This window comes from Podarcis tiliguerta (genome assembly GCF_965153285.1).
Source record: "Podarcis tiliguerta genome assembly, chromosome: 10".
In the NCBI taxonomy this organism is placed as follows: Eukaryota; Metazoa; Chordata; class Lepidosauria; order Squamata; family Lacertidae; genus Podarcis; species Podarcis tiliguerta.
This window is the reverse complement of record NC_139543.1, coordinates 69,508,567-69,531,158: the sequence shown is the minus strand read 5'-3', so window position 1 is coordinate 69,531,158 and position 22,592 is coordinate 69,508,567. Positions and strand designations below refer to the sequence as shown.

At 47.5% G+C, this 22,592-nt stretch overlaps 1 protein-coding gene across 6 annotated transcripts in view; it reads left to right on the top strand.

The window, feature by feature from the left end:
• NRF1 (nuclear respiratory factor 1) overlaps positions 1-4,318 on the top strand; it is an 88,819-nt gene extending 84,501 nt beyond the window's left edge. For all 6 annotated transcript variants that reach the window (XM_083402216.1, XM_083402211.1, XM_083402205.1 and 3 more), the window contains one exon: positions 2,171-4,318. In XM_083402216.1, coding sequence (XP_083258342.1) covers positions 2,171-2,334 — 164 coding nt within the window. In that variant the 3' untranslated portion in view covers positions 2,335-4,318. The remainder of the gene's footprint in view (positions 1-2,170) is intronic.
• Positions 4,319-22,592: the final 18,274 nt, after the last annotated feature.

The window sequence follows — 22,592 nt, the reverse complement described above, 5'->3', positions numbered from 1 at the left end:
CAGACCAAAGGCCTGGTGGAACAGCTCTGTCTTGCAGGCCCTGCGGAAAGATGTCAAGTCCCGCAGGGCCCTGGTCTCTTGTGACAGAGCGTTCTACCAAGTCGGGGCCACGGCCGAAAAAGCCCTGGCTCTGGTTGAGGCCAGTCTAACCTCCCTGTTGCCTGGGACCTCCAAGATGTTTTTGTTCGAAGACCGTAAGGTCCTCCGTGGGAAATACCAGCAGATGCGGTCCCATAGGTACAAGGGTCCTAGGCTGTATAGGGCTTTAAAGGTTAAAACCAGCACCTTAAACCTGACCCTGTACTCCACCGGGAGCCAGTGCAGCCGGTATAGCACCGGGTGAATGTGATCTTGCAGCGAGGACCCCGTAAGGAGTCTCGCTGCAGCATTCTGCACCCGCTGGAGTTTCTGGGTCAGTCTCAAGGGCTGCCCCACATAGAGTGAGTTACATGTTTATAATTAGAGTCTTTTCTGCGCAGCGCTCAAGAGTGTCAGGCTAGGACCAGGGTTCAAATTCCCAACTCAGCCACGAAGCTGGCTTGGATGGTTTTGGTCACTGTTTCTCGCCCTAACCTACCTCACAGGGTTGTTGTAGGGACTGAATGAGCAGGAGAAGGGGAGAACCATGTAGACCACCTCAAGCTCTTCGGAGAGAAAGGTGGGATATAAACACAATAATGAAATAATACTAATAATACGAAACAATGACAATCATGATCTGGTGCTAGATCCTCTTGCTTGTCTGTTGAGGATAGAGAGGGGTGTGTGGGTGTGTCGTATCTAACCTGTTGCGCAAAGTCACAATTGTTGCATGTGGTCCTTGGAAGGTCACCCAGAAGGGAAGGTGGCCATTGGGCTTAAAAAAACACCCCCCTGGGCTAGTCTTTGGGCAAAGGGGCTCAACAGCTCTCTTTTATAGATGGGTCCCTTTTCGCTCTCAGGTGCTTTCAAAAATCAGCAGCAAAATAGGCAAATGCTATTCTTGGCTGCATCAACAGAAGTCTTAAGTGTCCAGATCAAGGGAGGTCATAGTCCCATTCTATTCTGCCTTGGTTAGACCACACCTGGGATACTGTGTCCAGTTCTGGGAACCACAGTTTATGAAGGATGTTGACAAGCAGGAAGGTGTGCAGAGGAGGGCAGCAAAAATGATCAAGCGGCTGGAAACCAAGCCTTATGAGGAACAGTTGAGGGAGTTGGAGATGTTTTAGCCTGGGAAGGAGGAGACTGAGAGGAGATATGCTAACCATCTTCAAATATCTCAAGGGCTGCCCCATGGAATTTGGAGCAAGCCTGTTTTCTCCTGCTCTGGAGGGTCGGACCCGAACCAGTGGGCTCAAAATACGATACAATTATCTTTATTGTCATTGTCCCATACAGAACAACGAAATTGAAAAATCTACCTAAGACATTCAAAAACCAACAAGCCTGCTATCCCAGCTATCCCAACCTGGTTAGCCTCCTAAAATCTCTGACACCCCATTTTTAAATACAATATACTCCCATAGAGGCTCCTTACACTATGTTTAAAACCAAAATCGCATATGGATAGAAACTGTTTCTCAGGCAGCTAGTCCTAATCTTTATAACCCTGGACCGTCTTCCAGTAGGCAGGAGCTGAAAGAGATCATTTCCGGGGTGCGCACTATCCTGCGCTATCTCTGCCGCTTTCTTGTGACACCTGGAAGCATATATTTGATCCAAGGTGGGAAAAGTGCACCCCATTATTCTCTCTGCAGTCTTTACAACCCTGGACAGCATTGTTTTTCCCCTGACCATGCAGCTCCCAAACCACACACACAGACCATAAGTTAATACACTCTCCACAGTACAATGGTAAAATGCCATCAACAGGTCCTTTGAGAGATTGTTTTCCCGGAGGATTCTCAGAAAATATAACCTCTGCTGTGCTCTCTTCATCAGGACGGAGAATTAGATTCCAACTTAACCTCAGGAAGAATGGAATCTCCTTCCTTGGAGGTTTTTAAGCAGAGGTTGGGCGTCCGCCTGTCAGAGGGACACTTTGGTTGGGATTTTCGCCTTGCCAGGGGGGTTGGACTAGATGACCCCCCGGGGTCCCGTCCAACTCTTGTGATTCCATGATTGCGGGAACTGACTCAGCGCCTTGCCCAGCCTCGCCTGACCCTCTCCCCTCTCTCTTTCTCCGCAGGGCTCGTCCAGATCCCCGTCAGCATGTACCAGACGGTGGTCACCAGCCTTGCTCAGGGCAACGGCCCGGTCCAGGTCGCCATGGCTCCCGTGGCCGCGAGGATAACAGACAGCACCGTCACCATGGACGGCCAGGCCGTGGAGGTGGTGACTCTGGAGCAGTGACAGGCGAGAGCGGCAGGATCATGGCTCTGCAGCAGCTTCGTCCTCCTTTGTGCGAATAGTTTTTTTTCTACGCCTCTGCGGAGGTGCAATCAGGTGGCATTTGTGAGTCTCGCAGCTTTGGAAGCAAAAAAAAAAAAAAAGGTTTCGTTTAACAAAAAGGAAAAAAACAACAACAACACACAAACACACAGGGTGTATTTCGGAGCCGTGCCTTTGACAGCTCCTCTCTGGCCTCGCGAAAGCAAGGCAGGCTGGGCCAAGCCTTCGTCTCCCTCTCCATGGACCTTCCTTTCTCAAAGCCGGGGTGAGATGGGGCGGAAAAGGTTGATAGCCCTCTCTTTTCAGGGCTTGTTTTGGGGGGGAGGCGGGGTCCGCGGTGGGGGCTCCCTGCAGGCTTTCCTGGCCCGGCAGACCCCCCCATAGCCAGGCTCCTCCGCCTTCCTCGCGTCAAGAATTAGGTATCATTTTAACATGGACATATATTTTAAAAGAGAGAGATAGAGAAAGCAAGGCTTGAGAAGACAAATTGGGGAAAGAGGCTTCCTCTTTTTTTCTCGCAAGGGGTAAGAAAAGTCCTGCGGGAGACAGCGAGGGCTGCAATCTGTTGACTCTGGATCCTGTCGGAATGGAGGGACCGTTCTTCCTCCTTTCCTTCCTTCCTTCCAAAGTTATTTGGTGACCTGTTGAAGGAGATTCTGTCCTCCCTTTTTAAGTCCATGCTCAAAGACTTCCCTCCAAAGCCTCCTTTCCCCACTGGTGAATTTCTGCGTGCGTTGTTGTTTTCGACTCTCCTCCCCTGGAATGACAAGTTCGGAAAGGCACGAGGGAGCCACCAGTAGAAAGGCCCTGTTGGGTGTTGCGAAGGGACACGGGTGGCATTTAAGCCACGTGGCTGAGATCCCGGCCTTCAACTTCGGGTGGTGAAGGGCTTCAGATCACACGCTAGATCCCACCCACAATTCTCGCTTCGATTTCCTTCCCCCGACCCGTTCTCCTCCAAATTGCACCTGGCACCCTGGGGCAGCGGCCCTTCCAAAGACCCCTTTCTCGTGGCGGCTGTCCGGAGCCCTTGGAGCCCTGCCCCACGACCCCAGCTGCGCACATGCCCTTCGTGGCAGCCAAGGCCTCCCTCCATGGCCCCAGGGCTGCAAACTCGACATCGGCTGCCATGCTGCGCTGTGCAGGGGCCCAGGGTTTGCACGTCTACGAAAGGCATGTGGCCAGCGAGGCAGGGCACCCGCAGTCCCTGTGCGGAGTTGGCAAAGGGAAAGGTGATAGCCCCCCGCCCCAGAATGGGGGCTCAGGGAGGGCTGCCCCCCCCTCACGTCTCCCCCAGGCATTTTTTGATAGCTGTTTTAGACAGGGCCAAGGCTCTCACTGGCCCCCAGCTAAGCAAACGGCTGCTGTTGCCTCACAGGTAGAATCACTCTCTTACTTTCCTATTTCAAGCACCCTTTCCGGCTGGGAATATTACACAGAAATTAGTTCCGTTCTTTGCGTCCTTTTACACGGCCCATTCAGCACACCTCTCCTTGTCTGTCCCAACCTTTCAGGGCAGGGTTTTGCTTTTTCCAGATTCTTGTGTTTACTTGGCTTTTTTAAAAAACAGAAAATCTCAAATGTATAATCACCGTTCCCCCACCACCGACACCCCGGACTTAAATCGAGGGGAGGGAATCCTTCCTGTAGAAACAAAAGCCCAGGTCTCTGACTTAATTTTTTTTAATTTTTTAAAAATATTATTATTTTTTATCGTCGTCGTGAAGATGTCAGGTGTGACTTTACAGTCAGTGTTTCCTCTCTCTCTTTTTCTGGCAATGGAATAACGTTCCGATAGACTGAGACATTATTCCCCGAGACCCAAAGATAAACCATTCTCCTTCCCAGCCACCCGCAGTCCTGTAGCAGAGCATGGAAGTACCTGTTGTTCCCCCAAATTCTGTCTATTGCCTCATTCAATAAATTGTTACAGAAGTGTCTATAACTTCCCCTTGTCGTGTCTTCTCTCTCCACTCGGTGGCAAAAGGGCAGAACTTAATCATCGGGTTTGTGTCTCGTGTAGAACCCAGTTCCTTTAAAAGCCTTGGCTTTGTGTGTGCACGATTTTTAAAGCAAGCCTATAGTCCTCATGGAGGACTAGAGAGGCAGGTGGAAACATGGAAGCTGCGTGGAGCGCTCCTGCACGAACAACGGTTTCCCGCTCACTCCAGAGCGAACGACACCTATGACTACGGAAACTCACACGATTGGGGCAAATGATGCCAGAATCCTGCTGTTTCTCTCTTAAAAGGTAAAGGGACCCCTGACCATTAGGTCCAGTCGTGGCCGACTCTGGGGTTGCGGCGCTCATCTCGCTTTACTGGCCGAGGGAGCCGGCGTACAGCTTCCGGGTCATGTGGCCAGCATGACTAAGCCGCTTCTGGCGAACCAGAGCAGTGCACGGAAACGCCGTTTACCTTCCCACCAGAGTGGTACCTATTTATCTACTTGCACTGTGACGTGCTTTCAAACTGCTAGGTTCGCAGGAGCAGGGAGCGAGCAACAGGAGCTCACCCTATCGCGGGGATTCAAACCGCCGACCTTCTGATCGGCAAGCCCTAGGCCCTGTGGTTTAACCCACAGCGCCACCCGCGTGCCTGTTTCTCTCTTACCATTTGTTTATTTCATAAAATTTATATTAAGAGTCCCATGCTTTACCAGCTAAGCCATCCCTCAGGTACCGCTTGATTGTATAAAACAGGGCTGTCCCACTTCCAAGAGACTGCAATCTACAACCACTATAAAAAAATTTTTGGCCGTGATCTACCCATTGGATAGATCACAGTTGTTATGCTTTTTTGGGGAAAGCTTCATCAAAGTTGTTGAGCTTTTTTGTGGAGAGCCAAAGTTGTTGAGCAACTCAAAGCAGTTTACAAGCAGAATAAAGTGATGAACTTTCAGTAAGAACTACTTCTATATTTTATCAAAGTACAAAATCAGCAATGAACAGGTCAAAACAAAAAGCAGCAGTCTACATGTCTGGGCAGGGTCGTCTAAACGAAACAGTTTTTTGCAGGCACCCAGAAGTATGGCGATGGCGTCTGCTTGACGTCAATAGGCAGGTAGTTCCACAGTGTAAATTCTGCTTCACTTAAAAGGTGGATTTCTTACAAATGTCTTCCCTCGCGGCCTCCGGTTGTGCTGACACCGCACGCCCAAACCTGCCGTCCTTTGCCGATCTTCCCTCTCTCGCATGGCGCATCTTTAAGAAACAGGGCGGTGGTCGGCCTTAGGTGAGAAATATAAAGGGCATAGCTCTGTAGTGGGGCACATCCTAGCCATGCACAAAGTTTCTGGTTTTAAACCAGGGTTTAAAACCAGGGTTCGCCGGACTCCATCTCCCATCATCCCAGGCAATTTGGGCCAGGCTGGCTGGACCCGATGGTGGGGGCTGGAGGCTCGCCATCTCTGCCCGCTAGGCAGCTGAGCTAAACACACGAAACAGGCAGGACTGGAATGGAATGGACCATAAGGAAGCCACCTTTGCGAGTCAAACCGTTGATCCGCCTTGCAGAGAAATAAGTTCCATGTCTGTTCCTCATTTCATGGGAGATTTGAGCCTGTTAGAAACCCGCAAGGAGGACTCGGGCATAAGAGCCCCCTCTCCCCTCTTGTGGTTTCTAGAAATCAGCAATCAGAATTACTACTATAAGATATAATAAGAATAATTTATTATTTCTACCCCGCCCATATGGCTGGGATTCCCCAGCCACTCTGGGCGGCTTCCCAAAAAGATTAAAAATACATTAAAATGTCACACGTTAAAAACTTCCCTGAACAGGGCTGCCTTCAGATGTCTTCTAAATATCAGGTAGTTGTTTATCTCTTTGACATCTGGTGGGAGGGCGTTCCACAGGGCGGGCGCCACCACTGAGAAGGCCCTCTGCCTGGTTCCCTGTAGCTTTGCTTCTCGCAGTGAAGGGGTACAGTTAGGGTTACCCCAGAAAGCCCTAAAAACTGTTTGTGAATTCCCCCCCCCAGCCAGGCCTCGGCGTACGCATTTTAAAAACTGCAATTTCCTCTAAGACAAAAAGCACAAGCTAAGCAGTCCTCTTTGTAACAAAAACGCTGTAACAAACCTAGAGCTGAGAACAGAAAACCTTTCGGTTCCCAGATCTAAGCAACCTTGTCCTGGTACATTGATTTGCAACATACTTCCGGGAACAGAACCAGGGAACGAAAAAAGCAACATTCTATGTAAGAATCTGTGAAGGGGGACAGGGAAAAAGGGGTTTGAAAAAAAGGATAAAACCTGCTTGTAAAATGTTTTCGGTGCGGCCTGTCTTTTGTGAACTGAATCACACAGGTGCCTCTGCCCTTCCGGATGGCAGAATAAAACGCTCTTTCTCTGGATTAACCCCTTGGTGTCGTTTGGCTCCTTTTGTCTCTGCTCGGGTGCAACAATTATTCCTACCCATGGATTAAAAAGGCTACATATTTCTGGTGCGTCGGCCGGGAATAAGCACGTTCCCCGAGATCGAGGGACAAAGAGGTCCAGGGCGTCACTGCAAGGCGAGCAGCTCAGGATCCTGGGTCAACAGTTCCAGCGCGCATCCTGCCAACTTCGTGGGAGGGACTGGCCACCCGTTCCTGAGTGGACACGCGACAAGTGACGGAGAGAAAGAGCAACGGCCGTGCAGAAAGAAGGTACCTCGAGGAACAAGGTAAGCTCCACAGGGATAGGTGGGAGCAATAAGAGAGTCTGATCAACTCCGCCAGCAGGGTAGAAGAAGTGCCACTGGTTTTGGTATTGCCCAGAAAAGCAGCAAAAAGGGTGCTGCAGGGCGCCGGTCGAAGTCTAAGCGCTGCCGGTTATGGTTGGTTTTGTGCCCAGAAGAAGCAGTAGAGTGCTCTTGGGCCCCGGTCGAAGTCTAAGCGCTGCCGGTTATGGTTCTTTTTGTGCCCAGAAGAAGCAGTAGAGTGCTCTTGGGCCCCGGTCGAAGTCTAAGCGCTGCCGGTTATGGTTCTTTTTGTGTCCAAAAGAAGCAGTAGAGTGCTCTTGGGCCCCGGTCGAAGTCTAAACGCTGCCGGTTGTGGTTATTTTGGGGGGGGGGAAGGGGATTGGGGGAGGTGCATGGGTTTTTTTTTTTTTTTCTCTGAATGTGCGTGTGGGGACACTCCAGTGAATGTTTTGAGTGTGTGAGACGTTGAAAGCAACGTCCGGCCTGTGACTGCGTGAGAGAAAATAACGTTAGGAGGGCTGAGTGTCCCAGTGTCCCCAGGATCCCAGAGTCATGGGAAATAAAAGCAGTAAAACAATTCTTGAGACACCACTACAGAGCTTTCTGGAAAACTGGAAAAGTGCCATGAAAGCAGAAGAGTGGGGATGTAAACTCAAAAAAAAAAAAACAGACTCCAACATTTATGTGAAGTTGACTGGCCTTCCTATTTACCAGAATGGCCTCCTGGAGGATCCTTTGATCCAAACTTGGTCAACATTTTATGGAGTAACATTTTCAAGGCCCACACAGATCAGATTCCCTATATTTCTATCTGGAAAGCCAATGTGGATCAAAATCCCTCATGGCTTCGGAAAAATAGAATTGTGACTGCCCAAGTCAAACTGTGTTCAGTACAATTATAAGTTTGAAAAAACAGCAGTCTGGCCAGTCCCAGAAGAACAGTCCCAGAAGAAGAGGAGGAAGGAATAATAATTTGCACCCTCCACCCTATGCAGCAACTGCACCAGGGCTAAATGAGGTTCCCCTTACCCAACCCCCTTTTGATGCAAGCAAGGAAGGTGATGATGTTTGTGATGATGATGACTTCAGAAAAACTCTAGATAAAGAGATAAGATGGACTAGTAAGCAGTCTGACAGAGTGTTCCAGTATGTAGAACCGTTTAAAAGAGTGAGCTGGATGTGGCTTCTTGGTTCTAGAAGCAGCACAATGCAAGGATGTGAATTGGCAGACAGAAAGAAACAGAGCAGAAGGCTTTGAGAGCCGCATGGGACAGAACTGTTAAAAAAAGAGACAATTAAACCCAAGGGATTGAAAACCCTGGGAGTACAATTTTGACCACTGAGGAGGTCCGCAAGGTAAATGCCTGTACCAGGGAACAGCTCAAGGCAGCAAATAATACTGATGTTGCAATTGGGGTAGCTAAAACTCCACTTTGATGGCCCCACCCCACCGAGTGTACGACCCCCTGGAGTCATCCGATGTACAGGACCACAGACCTCCAAGCACCCTAAATCAGAATCCTTCTTTCGAAGAGGATCCAGCCAAAATAATTAGGGGTTTGTCTTCAAGCAGCCAGAAAGCCAAAAATGCAAGAGGGTGTCCACGGGAGGGGTAGAAGACGCCTAGGGAAGAAACCAGTGCACCATCTGCAGGCAAGAGGGTCATTGGGAAATGGAATGCCCATAGGCCCCACGCCCGACACACCCCACCCCCACTGGCTGGAAACAATAAGATTTCCCAAAAATGATTTCTTCTCATCTCTGTTCTTGCTAAAAGACTGTTGCAGCTAGAAGCGAGTGAACTAACTGTTTCTAACATTCAAATCATGCAAGTAACAGGACATCAACTTTTTTTTTTTTTCCTCCTTGTGCCAGGCGCTTGGAGGTAGCTTCAGAGCGTTATCTCTTGGCTGCTATCCCAAGAGGAAAATGCTGCATTCTCACCAACCAGCTACCCTGAACCCCACACTGTCTGGATTTATGGTTCAGCCACAAAAAACCCAGAAGGCCAAGGGTTACCCACCCCCCTTGCCCCAAGCACTAACCTGAGGAAAGTGACTTTCTTAAAAGCAAGTGAATGCTTTCTGTGAACTTTGTCAAGTTTTACTTTTTAAGGTGCAATTTTATTCTGAAAAACAAGCTGCAGCATAACATAGGAATTTTGAAACTTTGATATTTTGCCAGAAGCAAGGGAACACATTGGACACTAGCAAACTTGGCAGATGAAAACTGAAATTTGCAACATGGCTTACAGGCCACGAGAGCTCTGAAATTTAGAGCACATGAATGAGACTTTTAAAAAAAAAATCTCAGCTGGCAAAACTAAACCCAAGGAACAGAACTGTTAACCCCTTGTGAAGTTTCCTGCCAAGCATACCCTTTTGAATTAATGTTTGCTAGGCCTATACCTTAGGTGCAAATGCTATCTGTCAATGTACAGTCGTTCTGCCGTGTGTTTCTTTTTCTCTTCTCTTGACAGGTAAACCGGCCAGAGGCTGTCCTGTTTCTCTACAGCTGTTAAAGTCACCAGCATCTGTGACACCTGATCTGCACTGGCCCCTTCGACTCACCCCAGACGTCCAGACATCGCTCCAGCCTTGTTGGAAGAGACCCAAGACGTCCAACGCCCACCAGACGACTGAACGCCCACCACACTACAGCCCTGCTCACGTTACTCTGGAAGCTGACGTTTTGCACGGCTCAAGAATCCAGCATGGATTGAAAGAGGACATTTTCACATTTTCTTTTCTTTCCTTTTGCATAACTGAACTTTATTGAAGGTACCTGGCCTGGTTTGCTTTATGCCACCCCTGCAGAGGAGGGTGTCTAGTGGGTCTTTTCTTTCAGCGTAATTACACCCCAGCCCACTCTCTAGCACTTACCTAAGCCCCTCCACATGCATACAATGGCTCAAATACGACTGTGGGTCCCCGTGCTGGTATTTCTGCTGCCTTTGTCCTTTCAAATGCCAATACCACTCACAGTGACCAGACAACTGCTGCAATCGTGGGGGGCCCACCACACATATAATAAGTGGATTCAGGTTGCTGAGATGGTTGCGTTCTCTGCAAATCGGACCAATTGTGCCGTTTGCACTCTGCCCCCTGTAGATGCTCTGGGAGGAATGCCACTCCTCCCTGTGCCTTGGAATCAATCCTTGGTTACAACTCCACTGGTTGCCTTCCAGCCTCTGGGCAACCATTCTTCTTTATGGAATCATTCCGTCCCTTTCCAGGTTCACAGGATCACTGGCTGCCTTTGTGTCAACAAATCAAATGACGCCAGTGACACTCAGACCTATGTGGGCACTTCCCACTGTGATCGTACCTTCCCAGCCCCAACTAACATGCCTGAGTCCAAGAGGCACCATATCTGCCCATGGTCAGGACGTTTACTGGGTGTGTGGCAGAAAGGCCTATCATGCCCTCCCAAGAGGATGGTATGGGGTCTGTTTTCCAGCCTACTTAATACCCCCCATGTGGATTCCTGACCAAATACCCTCTGCACCCCCTAGAAGGAGGCGTTCGGCTGACCTGGCAACACTTGCAGGTGGCAGCTCCCAGGATTGGGGCCAAAATCAGTGGCCTCCGGAAAGGATACTGGCCCATTATGCGCCAGCCTCCTGGAATCGGGGAGAGAAAATCTCTGGGGCAAGGGGACCAATCTATAACTTGAACCGCATAATCAGACTCCAGGCAGTGGTAGAGATTGTTGCTAACACGACAGCCACGGCCCTTAGGCTAATTGCCACGCAATTGGATGAGACACGCAATGCGTTTCTCTCAGTCCGATTGGCGTTGGACTTTCTCCTGGCGCAACATGGCGGCTTTTGTGCAGCGTTAAATCTCACAGGTGGGGCCTGTTGCTTTAACATCTCTGATCATGGTGAGGCCATTCGCAATTTGGCAGCAGGACTTGAAACAGTGGCCCATATTCCTACCCAAACTTGGGAGGGATGGGACATGTCATGGCTTGACTGGTTGCCAAAACTAGGATGGGTAAAAGGCCTGTTTTTGCTGCTGCTTGGCCCACTTTTCATTTTGCTAATTTTTTGCTTTTCTGTACCTTGCTTGCTGCAATGCTTGCATACAATGACACGCAATATGATTTCTCGCATGCTTCGCCCCCAGATTATAGCTCTGACCCGAGAATATCAGTCTGTGCCTTCCTGGGACGAGCCTTTTGAGAAAAAGGCTGTCCAAAATTGAGAGGTATGGAATGAAGGGGTACAGTTAGGGTTACCCCAGAAAGCCCTAAAAACTGTTTGTGAATTCCCCCCCCCAGCCAGGCCTCGGCGTACGCATTTTAAAAACTGCAATTTCCTCTAAGACAAAAAGCACAAGCTAAGCAGTCCTCTTTGTAACAAAAACGCTGTAACAAACCTAGAGCTGAGAACAGAAAACCTTTCGGTTCCCAGATCTAAGCAACCTTGTCCTGGTACATTGATTTGCAACATACTTCCGGGAACAGAACCAGGGAACGAAAAAAGCAACATTCTATGTAAGAATCTGTGAAGGGGGACAGGGAAAAAGGGGTTTGAAAAAAAGGATAAAACCTGCTTGTAAAATGTTTTCGGTGCGGCCTGTCTTTTGTGAACTGAATCACACAGGTGCCTCTGCCCTTCCGGATGGCAGAATAAAACGCTCTTTCTCTGGATTAACCCCTTGGTGTCGTTTGGCTCCTTTTGTCTCTGCTCGGGTGCAACAATTATTCCTACCCATGGATTAAAAAGGCTACAGCAGGGAGGGAACCGCCAGAAGGCCCTCGGAGCTGGACCTCAGCATCCGGGCTGAACAATGGGGGTGGAGATGCTCCTTCAGGTATACTACTATTCTTATTTGTTAAATTTGTATACCACCCCTCATCTGAAGATCTCGGGGGTGGTCCACAACATAAAATCACAGTATAAAAATCACTAAATGCAGGGTAAAAAATTAAGACCGACAAACCAGTAATTACTGCTCCCACAACACATTTAAAAAGGTAAGGTAAAGGTAAAGGTACCCCTGCCCATACGGGCCAGTCTTGACAGACTCTAGGGTTGTGCGCTCATCTCACTCTAGAGGCCGGGAGCCAGCGCTGTCCGAAGACACTTCCGGGTCACGTGGCCAGCGTGACATCGCTGCTCTGGCGATCCAGAGCCGCACACGGAAACGCCGTTTACCTTCCCGCTAGTAAGCGGTCCCTATTTATCTATTTGCACCCGGGGGTGCTTTCGAACTGCTAGGTTGGCAGGCGCTGGGACCGAACAACGGGAGCGCACCCTGCCACGGGGATTCGAACCGCCGACCTTTCGATCGGCAAGCCCTAGGCACTGAGGCGTTAACCCACAGCGCCACCCGCGTCCCTATTTAAAAAGGTATTGGCATCCATTTAAAAAGGTATTGGATGCCAATCAGCCAAAGGCCTGGTCGAAGAGGAATTATTTTTTGCCTGCTGTCTAAAGGTGTATAATGAAGATACCATGTGAGCCCCCCTGGGAGAGCATCCCGTAAGCGAGGAGCCACTGCAGAAAAGGCCCCGTTCTCGTGTTGCCACCCTCCAGACCTCTTTCGGAGGAGGCACGTGAAGAAGGGCCTCGTATGATTGTCTCAGGGTCCAGATCGATTCGAATTACAAGAGGCGCTCCTTGAGGTATTGTGTCCCCTGAGCCGTTGAAGGCTTTATGGCTCAAAACCAGCCCTTTGAATCAGACCCAGAACCTGACCACCAAATTCTGCAGCAGCTGAAGTTGCCAAACCGTCATCAAAAGCATTGCTGCCTCCAGCTGTGAAAGAATAGCAGGGCCATTGTGGCTAATAGCCGCTGATAGGCCTCCATGAATTTGTCCAATCCTCTTTAAAACCCATTTAGCTTGGTGGCCTCCAGTGGGAGGGAGTTCCGCAGGTTAACTGCACGCTGCACGAAGAAGGATTTTATCTGTCCTGAACCTTGCAACGTTCAGCTTCACTGGATGGCTTCGAGAGATGGAGAAAAACTCCGCTGCCGTTCCTTCCCCTCTGTAACTTCTTTAAATAATAATAATAATAAATATTATTTATATCCCGCCCTCCCCAGCCAAAGCCAGGCTCAGGGAGGCTAACAACTGTAAAATTACAGTAAAAACATAAGGGGGGGGACCAATTTAAAATACAGGTTAAAATGCAATTTCAAATGCAGCCTCATCAAAACCATAAGGGGAGGGAAACATAAGAGTCAGACTGAGTCCAAACCAAAGACCAGGCGGAACAGCTCTGTCTTGCAGGCCCTGCGGAAAGATGTCAAGTCCCGCAGGGCCCTGGTCTCTTGGGACAGAGCATTCCACCAAGTCGGGGCCAGTGCTGAAAAGGCCCTGGCCCTAGTTGAGACCAATCTAACCACCTTGCGACTTGGGACCTCCAAAATGTTGCCATTTGTGGACCTTAAGGTCCTCCGCGGGGCATACCAGGAGAGGCCGTCCCGTAGGTACATGGGTCCTAGGGCTTTAAAGGTCAAAACCAGCACCTTAAACCTGACCCTGTACTCCACCGGGAGCCAGTGCAATCGGTAAAGCACTGGATGAATGTGATCCTGTGGCAAAGACCCCGTAAGGAGTCTCGCTGCGGCATTCTGCACCCGCTGGAGTTTCTGGGTCAATCTCAAGGGCAGCCCCACGTAGAACGAGTTACAATAATCGAGCCTGGAGGTGACCGTCGCGTGGGTCACTGTGGCCAGATCAGGGCAAGAGAGATAAAGCACCTTTGTCTCTTTCTCCTTTCATCCTTCCCTCCTTCCCTTATTTCTTGTCGCTTGTGAAATACTGATGGAGGTTAGGGCAAGAGCGGAGCGGGGTTAGAGAGGATTACATAGACTGTGGCAGCTGTGAGCAGGACTCCCAACAGGAGGACCGTGACCTCCTAATTAACAAATGATTAGGGAAGATTAAAGGACCAACTGCGAGGGCTCCTCTAAGCGGAAAGGGCTGGCAGGGTTTGAGAGCAGGTGCCGAAGGAGGCAGCTACCTGTTTCGAGCGCAACAGCTTGGCCTTCGGCCCCCCATAAGGGCATCCCTAGATAATAGAGAGTTTGCTTGGGTCCATAAAGACTAACAAAAAGTCAGGGCAGGGCTATAACTCGGGGGTTGAGCTCATTCTTTGCAGGCGAATGGCCCAGAGTGGCTAAAATACTCCCTGTTTGAAACCCATCGCCATCGATAGCCCTCTCCTTCTCCATGAATCTGTCTCAACCTTGTTAAAGCCATCTAGGGTATAATAATAATAATAATAATAATAATAATAATAATAATAATAATTTTTATTTATTTCTATCCCGCCCTCCCTGGCCAAAGCTAGGCTCAGGACGACTAACACCAGTAAAATTACAGTAAAAACCTAATGGGGGGGCAATTTAAAATATAGGTTAAAATGCAATTTAAAATGCAGCCTACCAGCTCCACCTGGTACGCAGGATGAGACCCTCCCTGCCCGCAGACTGTCTCGCCAGAGTGGTGCATACTCTGGTTATCTCCCACTTGGACTACTGCAATGCGCTCTAGGTGGGGCTACCTTTGAAGGTGACCCGGAAACTGCAATTAATCCAGAATGTGGCAGCTAGACTGGTGACTGGGAGTGGCCACTGAGACCACTAAACACCGGTCCTGAGAGATCTGCGTTGGCTCCCAGTACGTTTCCGAGCACAATTCAAAGTGTTGGTGCTGACCTTGAAAGCCCAAAACGGCCTTGGGCCTGTATACCTGAAGGAGCGTCTCCATCCCCATTGTTCAGCCTGGACACTGAGGTCCAGCTCCAAGGGCCTTCTGGCGGTTCCCTCCCTGCGAGAAGCCAAGTTACAGGGAACCAGGCACAGGGCCTTCTCGGTGGCGGCACCCGCCCTTTGGAACGCCCTCCCAGCAGATGTCAAAGAGATAAACAACTACCTGGCATTCAGAAGACATCTGAAGGCAGCCCTGTTCAAGTTTTTAATGTGTGACATTTAGTGTATTTTTTGTCTTTGTTGGAAGCCGCCCAGAGTGACTGGGGAAACCCAGCCAGATGAATGGGGTACAAATAATAAATTATTATTATTATTATTATTATTATTATTATTATTATTATTATTTAAAAGCAGCCCATAGATCAAAACCATAAGGGGGGGGAGGGGAAACATAAGGGTCATACCAAGTCCAAACCAAAGGCCAGGCGGAACAGCTCTGTCTTGCAGGCCCTGCGGAAAGATGTCAAGTCCCGCAGGGCCCTGGTCTCTTGGGACAGAGCATTCCACCAAGTCGGGGCCAGTGCTGAAAAGGCCCTGGCCCTAGTTGAGACCAATGTGTGCTGAGCGAAGGAATGCCTTCTGCATCTCCTGAATCTTCCGAGGTTCAGTGTGGTAATCAATGGGGCAACGGCTCTGGCTGCTGGGGGTATAAGAGAGAAATAGAAAAGAGGCCTGTCTCACACTGGATGAGGCCCAGAGGCTTGAGTTCCTCTCTGTCCTGAATCCGAAGCTGTGGTTTTGGGAACCTCCCTAGAAACCTAATTCTCAGGGGCAAGAGCTTTAGGAAGTATCAAATGTTGCAAGCCCTTCCAACTTATTATTTTTTTAAAAATAATATTTTATTAAGATTTTCACAAAAGAGAAAAAGAAAAATACAAAAACAATAAAGAAAAACAATTAAAAACAATTCAAATTTTCATAACATATCTTGCATTTGCTTGGTTCCCGGACCTCCCCACACCTCCCCTCTTTGTATTCCAATTCAGCTTATTTATTCAGCAAATCCTTTCCCTCTTTACTTTATCCTTATCTTGATCTTAATATATTATACCTTTGAATTTTCACCTGTTAACACTCCGTTTTTACATATTCCTTCATACCGTTGTTACTAAAAATCCCTTAACCTCAAGCCCTTCCAACTTAAGCTCAGCATTTATATGTTTGTGTGTAAATAAAACCCTATATCACTGCTGTCATCTCCAGGGGCCTTCGTTTTCACTAAACCAGACCTAACGGTAGGTGCAGAAAATAATAATAATAATAATAATAATAATAATAATAATAATAATAATAATAATAAATTTTATTTATGCCCCGCCCTCCCCAGCCAAGACCGGGCTCAGGGCGGCTAACACCAGGTGTAAAAACAATTGATTAAAATACAACTTAAAAACAAGATTAAAATACAATATTATAATGCATCCTCATTTCAGCAGAAACGCAAATCAAAAACTTTTTGGGGATGGAACTGTCAAGGCCAACTATCCAGACTGGTCCTATGTGGGCCAGAAAAAAGCCGGGGAAGTCCCCAAATAGGAGTTCCATCACAGAAGGAGAAAGGAAAAAGGAAAGAGGGGAAATCTCCCGCTGCTCAGAGATTGCGGTGCATGGAACAATATTCCGGCATAAGCTTTTGTTTGCTGAAGTCCAGTTCATCAAGTTTCCATGGCTGGATCCCTTTGAAGGCATTGTGTCCATCTTTGCAGATCTAAGACCGCTTTGAACTAAACCGGGTCACACATCCAGCGAGGATTTTTGGGCAAATTGGGTCGGTGCGATAATGAGTGCAGGCAAACAACAACAAAAAAAGAATTTGGCTCAACTACCCAGGAGGGTAAGACAGACACAGACAAGAGTGACGCTAACAACTTTGGCTTCTTATCAAATTATAAGGAACTACTAAGGTGGAGAGATCATTCATGATCACTCAGTGGAAAGAGCTGGGAATGGCAGCCTTAGAAAGGGGTAGACAGTTCTGGCACCTGATTTCAGATACAGGTTTTAATCCTACATTAGATGCTTTTATCTCTGCTAACACTTGGCATGTTTACTTTGAAAGTGATGGTGACAATGAGCCAACTATGATTCAGGACCTGCTAACGTTGACACCATAATAGCCCCGTTTCAGAACAAGAAGTAAGCGATCTTATAGGTGCCTTAATGACGGATAAAGCTTCTGGAGAAGACATGATCCCTTCAGAGGTCTTTAGGAATAATTCTGCGTGGTGGTCTCTCCCCTCCTAGCAAAATTAATTTCTTATATCTACTATACTGGCACTTTCCCCAAGGGTTGGAACCAGAGTAATATCCCAATTAACAAGGAAGGTGGCAAACACAACCCCCAGAACTATCAGCCTATTAGTTTATTGGCTATGGGGCCACCACCGAGAAGGCCCTTTCCCAGGCCATCATAATCCTCAGCCCCTGAGGGTGGAAAATCTACCAAGGGGGTCTGCCAATCTCAGCACCTGAGAGGGTCGGCATGGAAGAAGGAGGTGGCCTTTCAGATACATAGCTGTCAACTCTTCCCTTTTCTTGCAAGGAACCCTATTCGGAATAAGGAAATTTCCCTTAAAAATGGGAAACGTTGACAGCAATGTTCGGATATTTGGGGCCCGAGTCATTTCGGGTCTGAACCCTTTTCCAAGTTTCTCAACAGACTTCTTAAAAAATGAAGAAACTCTCTTCGTGAAAGTAATGTTTTATTAATTTACAACAAAAAAACAAAAACAAAACATACATTGTTTTCACATTGAAATTTTCCAAATCTTTCTTTTTTTGAACTTCCTTCAGCTTTTCTGTAAATCTTTTGTAGTCATTATTAATTTACGCATTTCCTTTGTTTATATTGTCATTATTTAAATCTTTTTCCTCTATTCCCTTTTGACAATACCTCTCACGTTTTCACAGTGCTCTTTTAAAACCTTCTCACTTATACTCTCCAGATATTCAACAAATTTTTCCCAGTCTTCTGTAAACTTTTGGTCTCTTAAATATCTAATCTTCCCAGTCATCTTATCCAATTCAGCATAGTCTAACAACTTCAATCTCCAGTCTTCTATTGTGGGTATTTCCTGTTGTTTCCATTTTTGTGCCAGTAACACCCTTGCAGCCGTCACTGCATATTGGAAAAACTTACTATCCTTTCTCTTAATCTCCTTTCCTAGAATACCTAACAGAAAGACTTCTGGCTTCTTTGTAAAAGTATATTTTAGAATTTTTTCAACTCGTTATATATCATTTCCCAGAAGCCTTTCACTTTCTTGCATTCCCACCACATGTGGTAAAATGAGCCTTCTTTTTCTTTACATTTCCAACACTTATTACATGTCTTATACAAAAAATGAAGAAACTCTCTTAAGTCCTTCATGAACCATAAGCATTTAGGGTGGCTTTGTCAGTGTGGCTCAGCGTAAGCAGAGACCCAAGGAGTCGCCGATTCAAAACTCTCCACAGCCCTTCCAGCCTCAGGTTTACCTCTTCCAACCTGCTGAAATAGGGGGACGAGACTCCAGAAGGCGCTTTCAAAGTGCTTTATTCTCTTTATTGGTTTTGCCCGCACAACAACCCTGTGAGGTAAGCCACTTTTATCGTTCCCTCAAGAGAGGATCGAGAGTCCTGAACTTGTGGAGGTCACTTGTGGGTTGGGGGAAGGCTGGGTCAAGTCTGAATCAGGGGCCTAATCCAGCCCCATGGCAGTATATGTCCTGGGGTAAAATCCTAAAAATCCTTTAAAAAGCTCAACAAATTTGGTTGGCCCTCACACATGTTCACTTCATCAAATCTGGCCCTCTTTGAAAAAAGTTTGTTGTGTCCTAAAAGCAGAGACATCACCTTGCCAACAAAGGTCCGTATAGTTAAAGCTCTGGTTTTCCCAGTAGGGATGTATGGAAGTGAGAGCTGGACCATCAAGAAGGCTGATCGCCAAAGAATTGATGCTTTTGAATTCTGGTGCTGGAGGAGACTCTTGAGAGTCCCATGGACTGCAAGAAGATCAAACCTCTCCGTTCTGAAGGGAATCAGCCCTGAGTGCTCACTGGAAGGACAGATCCTGAAGCTGAGGCTCCAAGACTTTGGCCACCTCATGAGAAGAGAAGACTCCCTGGAAAAGACCCTGATGTTGGGAAAGATGGAGGGCACAAGGAGAAGGGGACGACAGAGGACGAGATGGTGGGACAGTGTTCTCGAAGCTACCAACATGAGTCTGACCAAACTGTGGGAGGCAGTGGAAGACAGGAGGGCCTGGCGTGCTCTGGTCCAGGGGGTCACAAAGAGGCGGACACAACTAAACAACTAAAAGAAGATTCCACCTCAACATTAGGAAGAACTTCCTGACAGTAAGAGCTGTTTGACAGTGGAATTTGCTGCCAAGGAGTGTGGTGGAGTCTCCTTCTTTGGAGGTCTTTAAGCAGAGGCTTGACAACCATATGTCAGGAGTGCTCTGATGGTGTTTCCTGCTTGGCAGGGGGTTGGACTCAATGGCCCTTGTGGTCTCTTCCAACTCTATGATTCTAGGATTCTATGACTAACAACAACAACAAGGTGAAAGACTTCTGGGAAAAGATTTATAATGAGTTGAAAAAAATGTTGAAAAATACATTTATTAAGAAACCAGAAGCCTTTTTACTTGGTATAGTGGGGGGTGAAATCCCCCAAAAAGGATGTTACTTTTTTCTGTATGCCACAACAGCTGCGAGAATATTGCTAGTGAAGAATTGGAAGAAACAAGATTTACCAGCTATAGAAGAATGGCGGATGAAGATGATGGACTATATGGAACTGACTGGGAGACTCCGGGACCAGAGAGAAGAGACAGTGGAAGAAGTTTAAAGAATATTTGAAAAAATACGTTAATATTTAAATCTTAAAACAGCTTTGGAACTGGATACAGGCTGTAGGATTAGAAGTAGAAGATAGTGTATTTTAAAATAGTATTATTTGTAAGTGATAAAATGTGAAGATTTTGGTGGTAAAAGTAAGTGTGATTAAAAAATGGTTAAAAATCATGATATATGTAAACTGCTAAAGATGAGGTAAAATGAAAATCAGATAGGGGGGACTTGGGGAAGCTCAGCTAACAATGTTTAGAAAAAATAAGGATAAGACAAGAATCTGTATTGTTTATTTGTGTTATTGTTAGCCGCCCTGAGCCCTGAGCCCGGCTTCGGATGGGGAGGGCGGGATATAAATAAAATTTGTTGTTATTATTATTATTATTATTATTAGAATAAAAAACATTTTTTTGGGGGGGGGACATATATCCCAAAGACGCCACAGTCTCAGCTGACCTTCATTCCAAGGCCCGGACTGCATGCCTACAACCCTCACTGCTCATCGAGTTTTGGGTGGCATGTAAAAATAGTTTGTGCTCTATTTGTGGCTGCAAAGCTTTGCATTTAGGGTTCAGTGCATTTGCATGCATTCAGCCCTTGCCCGAACTGATAGAGTTTTCTTAATGGGACCAGTAAAAGACCGGTTGCTTGGCAACCCCATCCAATCTTGCCCCATAAGCCTTGCATCGCGAGACCCCTCATCCCTCTCTCATCCCTCCCCCGCATCAGCTGTGAATCTGACATTATTTTTAAGTGCTGACAGCCTTCGGCCCTTAATCCAGTCCTCATCCACTATCCAAACAGCTTATTCTGAAAGCGCCACCATCAGCCGGCCGTGGCCTAGATTTCGATTTCGGCTGCAAGGGCCCGGCTGGCGGTAAAGAGGAATTATTTGCATTAGCGCCTTACCTGTTACAGTGAAGGGCGGACTGGAGGAGGAAGATGGAGGTGGAAAAGGAGGAGGAGATAATTTCGTGGCAGGCAGGGTGGGGGCGGGGAAATTATGGAGAAATCAGGAAGAAAGAATAATGGAATCCCAGAGTTGGACGGGACCACAAGGGTCATCTAGTCCAACCCCTGCAATGCAGGAGTTTTTTGCTCAATGTGCTGCTATCAGCTAAAAATGGAAATTGCAAGAAATACCAACTGTAGAAGAATGGCAGGTGAAGATGTCAGACTTTTTGGAGCTGGCCGACCTGACTGGAAGACTCCGCGATCAGAAAGAAGAGGAATACCAAGAAGATTGGAAGAAATTTAAAGATTATTTAGCTAAATATTGTAATATAAGATAATTAGAAGTCACTTGAAAGCACCAAATAGGCTAATGAGTTGCAAAGCATTATGGATTTAGACTATTAGGAAAAGAGAAGATGATAGTAAATTGAAGGAGTAAATTTTATTAGAAAGATGATTTTGGAGAACTGTGACAAGGTGATACAATGAAATTCCGTTGGGGGGGTTGAGGAAGTAGATAACAATGAAAGCTAGATTGGGTCTTAGAAATAATAAGAGTTTATATATTTGGGCTTTTTGGTGGTTTTCTTTCTTTTTTTAGTATTGCTGTGTTTTCTTTTGTGTGTTTTCTTTGTTATATTTGTTCGAAATGTGGAATTTTTTTTTTGAAAAACAGAGGAATCTTTTGCTCAATGTGAGGCTCGAACAATGTTGGGTCTGACTCTTTGCGATCCCCATGGACCAGAGGACGCCAGGCCCTCCTGTCTTCCACGGGAAGAAATGGAGGCAGTGAGAGATTTTACTTTCTTGGGCTCCATGATCATGGGGACAGCAGTCACGAAATAAAAAGACGCCTGCTTCTTGGGAGAAAAGAAATGGCAAACCTAGACAGCATCTTAAAAAGCAGAGACATCACCTTGCCAATGAGGGTCTGTATAGTTAAAACCACTGAGCCTAGGGCTTGCCGATCAGAAGGTCAGCGGTTCGAATCCCCGCGACGGGGTGAGCTCCCGTTGCTCGGTCCCAGCTCCTGCCAACCCAGCAGTTCAAAAGCACGTCAAAGTGCAAGTAGATAAATAGGTACCGCTCTGGCGGGAAGGTAAACGGCGTTTCTGTGCGCTGCTCTGGTTCGTCAGAAGCGGCTTAGTCCTGCTGGCCACATGACCCGGAAGCTGTCTGCGAACAAACGCCGGCTCCCTCGGCCAATAAAGCGAGATGAGCGCCGCAACCCCAGAGTCGGCCACGACTGGACCTAATGGGCAGGGGTCCCTTTACCTTTACCTTACTTTTATGCAATAAGCTAGTTCTCGCCCAGGTCTGTACACCTGTCTATCCTCCGACATCATCAGAGTTCAAGCTCACATTCCAGCCAGGGGAAAGCACTTAAAGGGGGGGGGCAGGCGCAGTAAGAGAGAGGTTGGCCTGCGGAGCATTCCAAGGGCCAGACGCAGAGTCTTGGAGGGCCACATCTGGGCCTAAGGTTCCTGTCCACCAGGTTAGTTCCCTGTACAGCTGAAACCTGAGGTCAGATTTCGCTCATTTGGGGCAAATATGATGAGTTTTAGGCTACTTACCTGGGAGTAAGACCCACTGAACTTCGGCACTGTTAATTGATTAAAAAGGTGCCTCAGTTAATTTGAAGCAAAATATTTACCAAGCTATTGTTTACAGGCACTGGCTGGTATTTCACTCTGCAGAGGCTTAGAAAAGAAAGAGGATAACTGGGATGCGCAGCAAAGTTAGCATCTGTTGGAACAAAGCAGTCTGCGAAATATCTAGGGACAGCACCCCAAAGACCGGTGGCCACTCCAGAGGCTCACCTGTCCTCCCTTCCTGTCACAAACTGGGAGGAATATGAAGGAATGGCAGGGTCTCGGCAGGGACGCATCCCGGCAGTAAAAATGGTTGCTTTTGCTGGTTTTCTCTATTTGTTTCAAATGCTCCCAGTATGTGGCTAGACTGGAAGGAGCTAAAATAGACACCTGGCCAAAGGTGTAAAGGTGGAATGGAAATGTAAGAA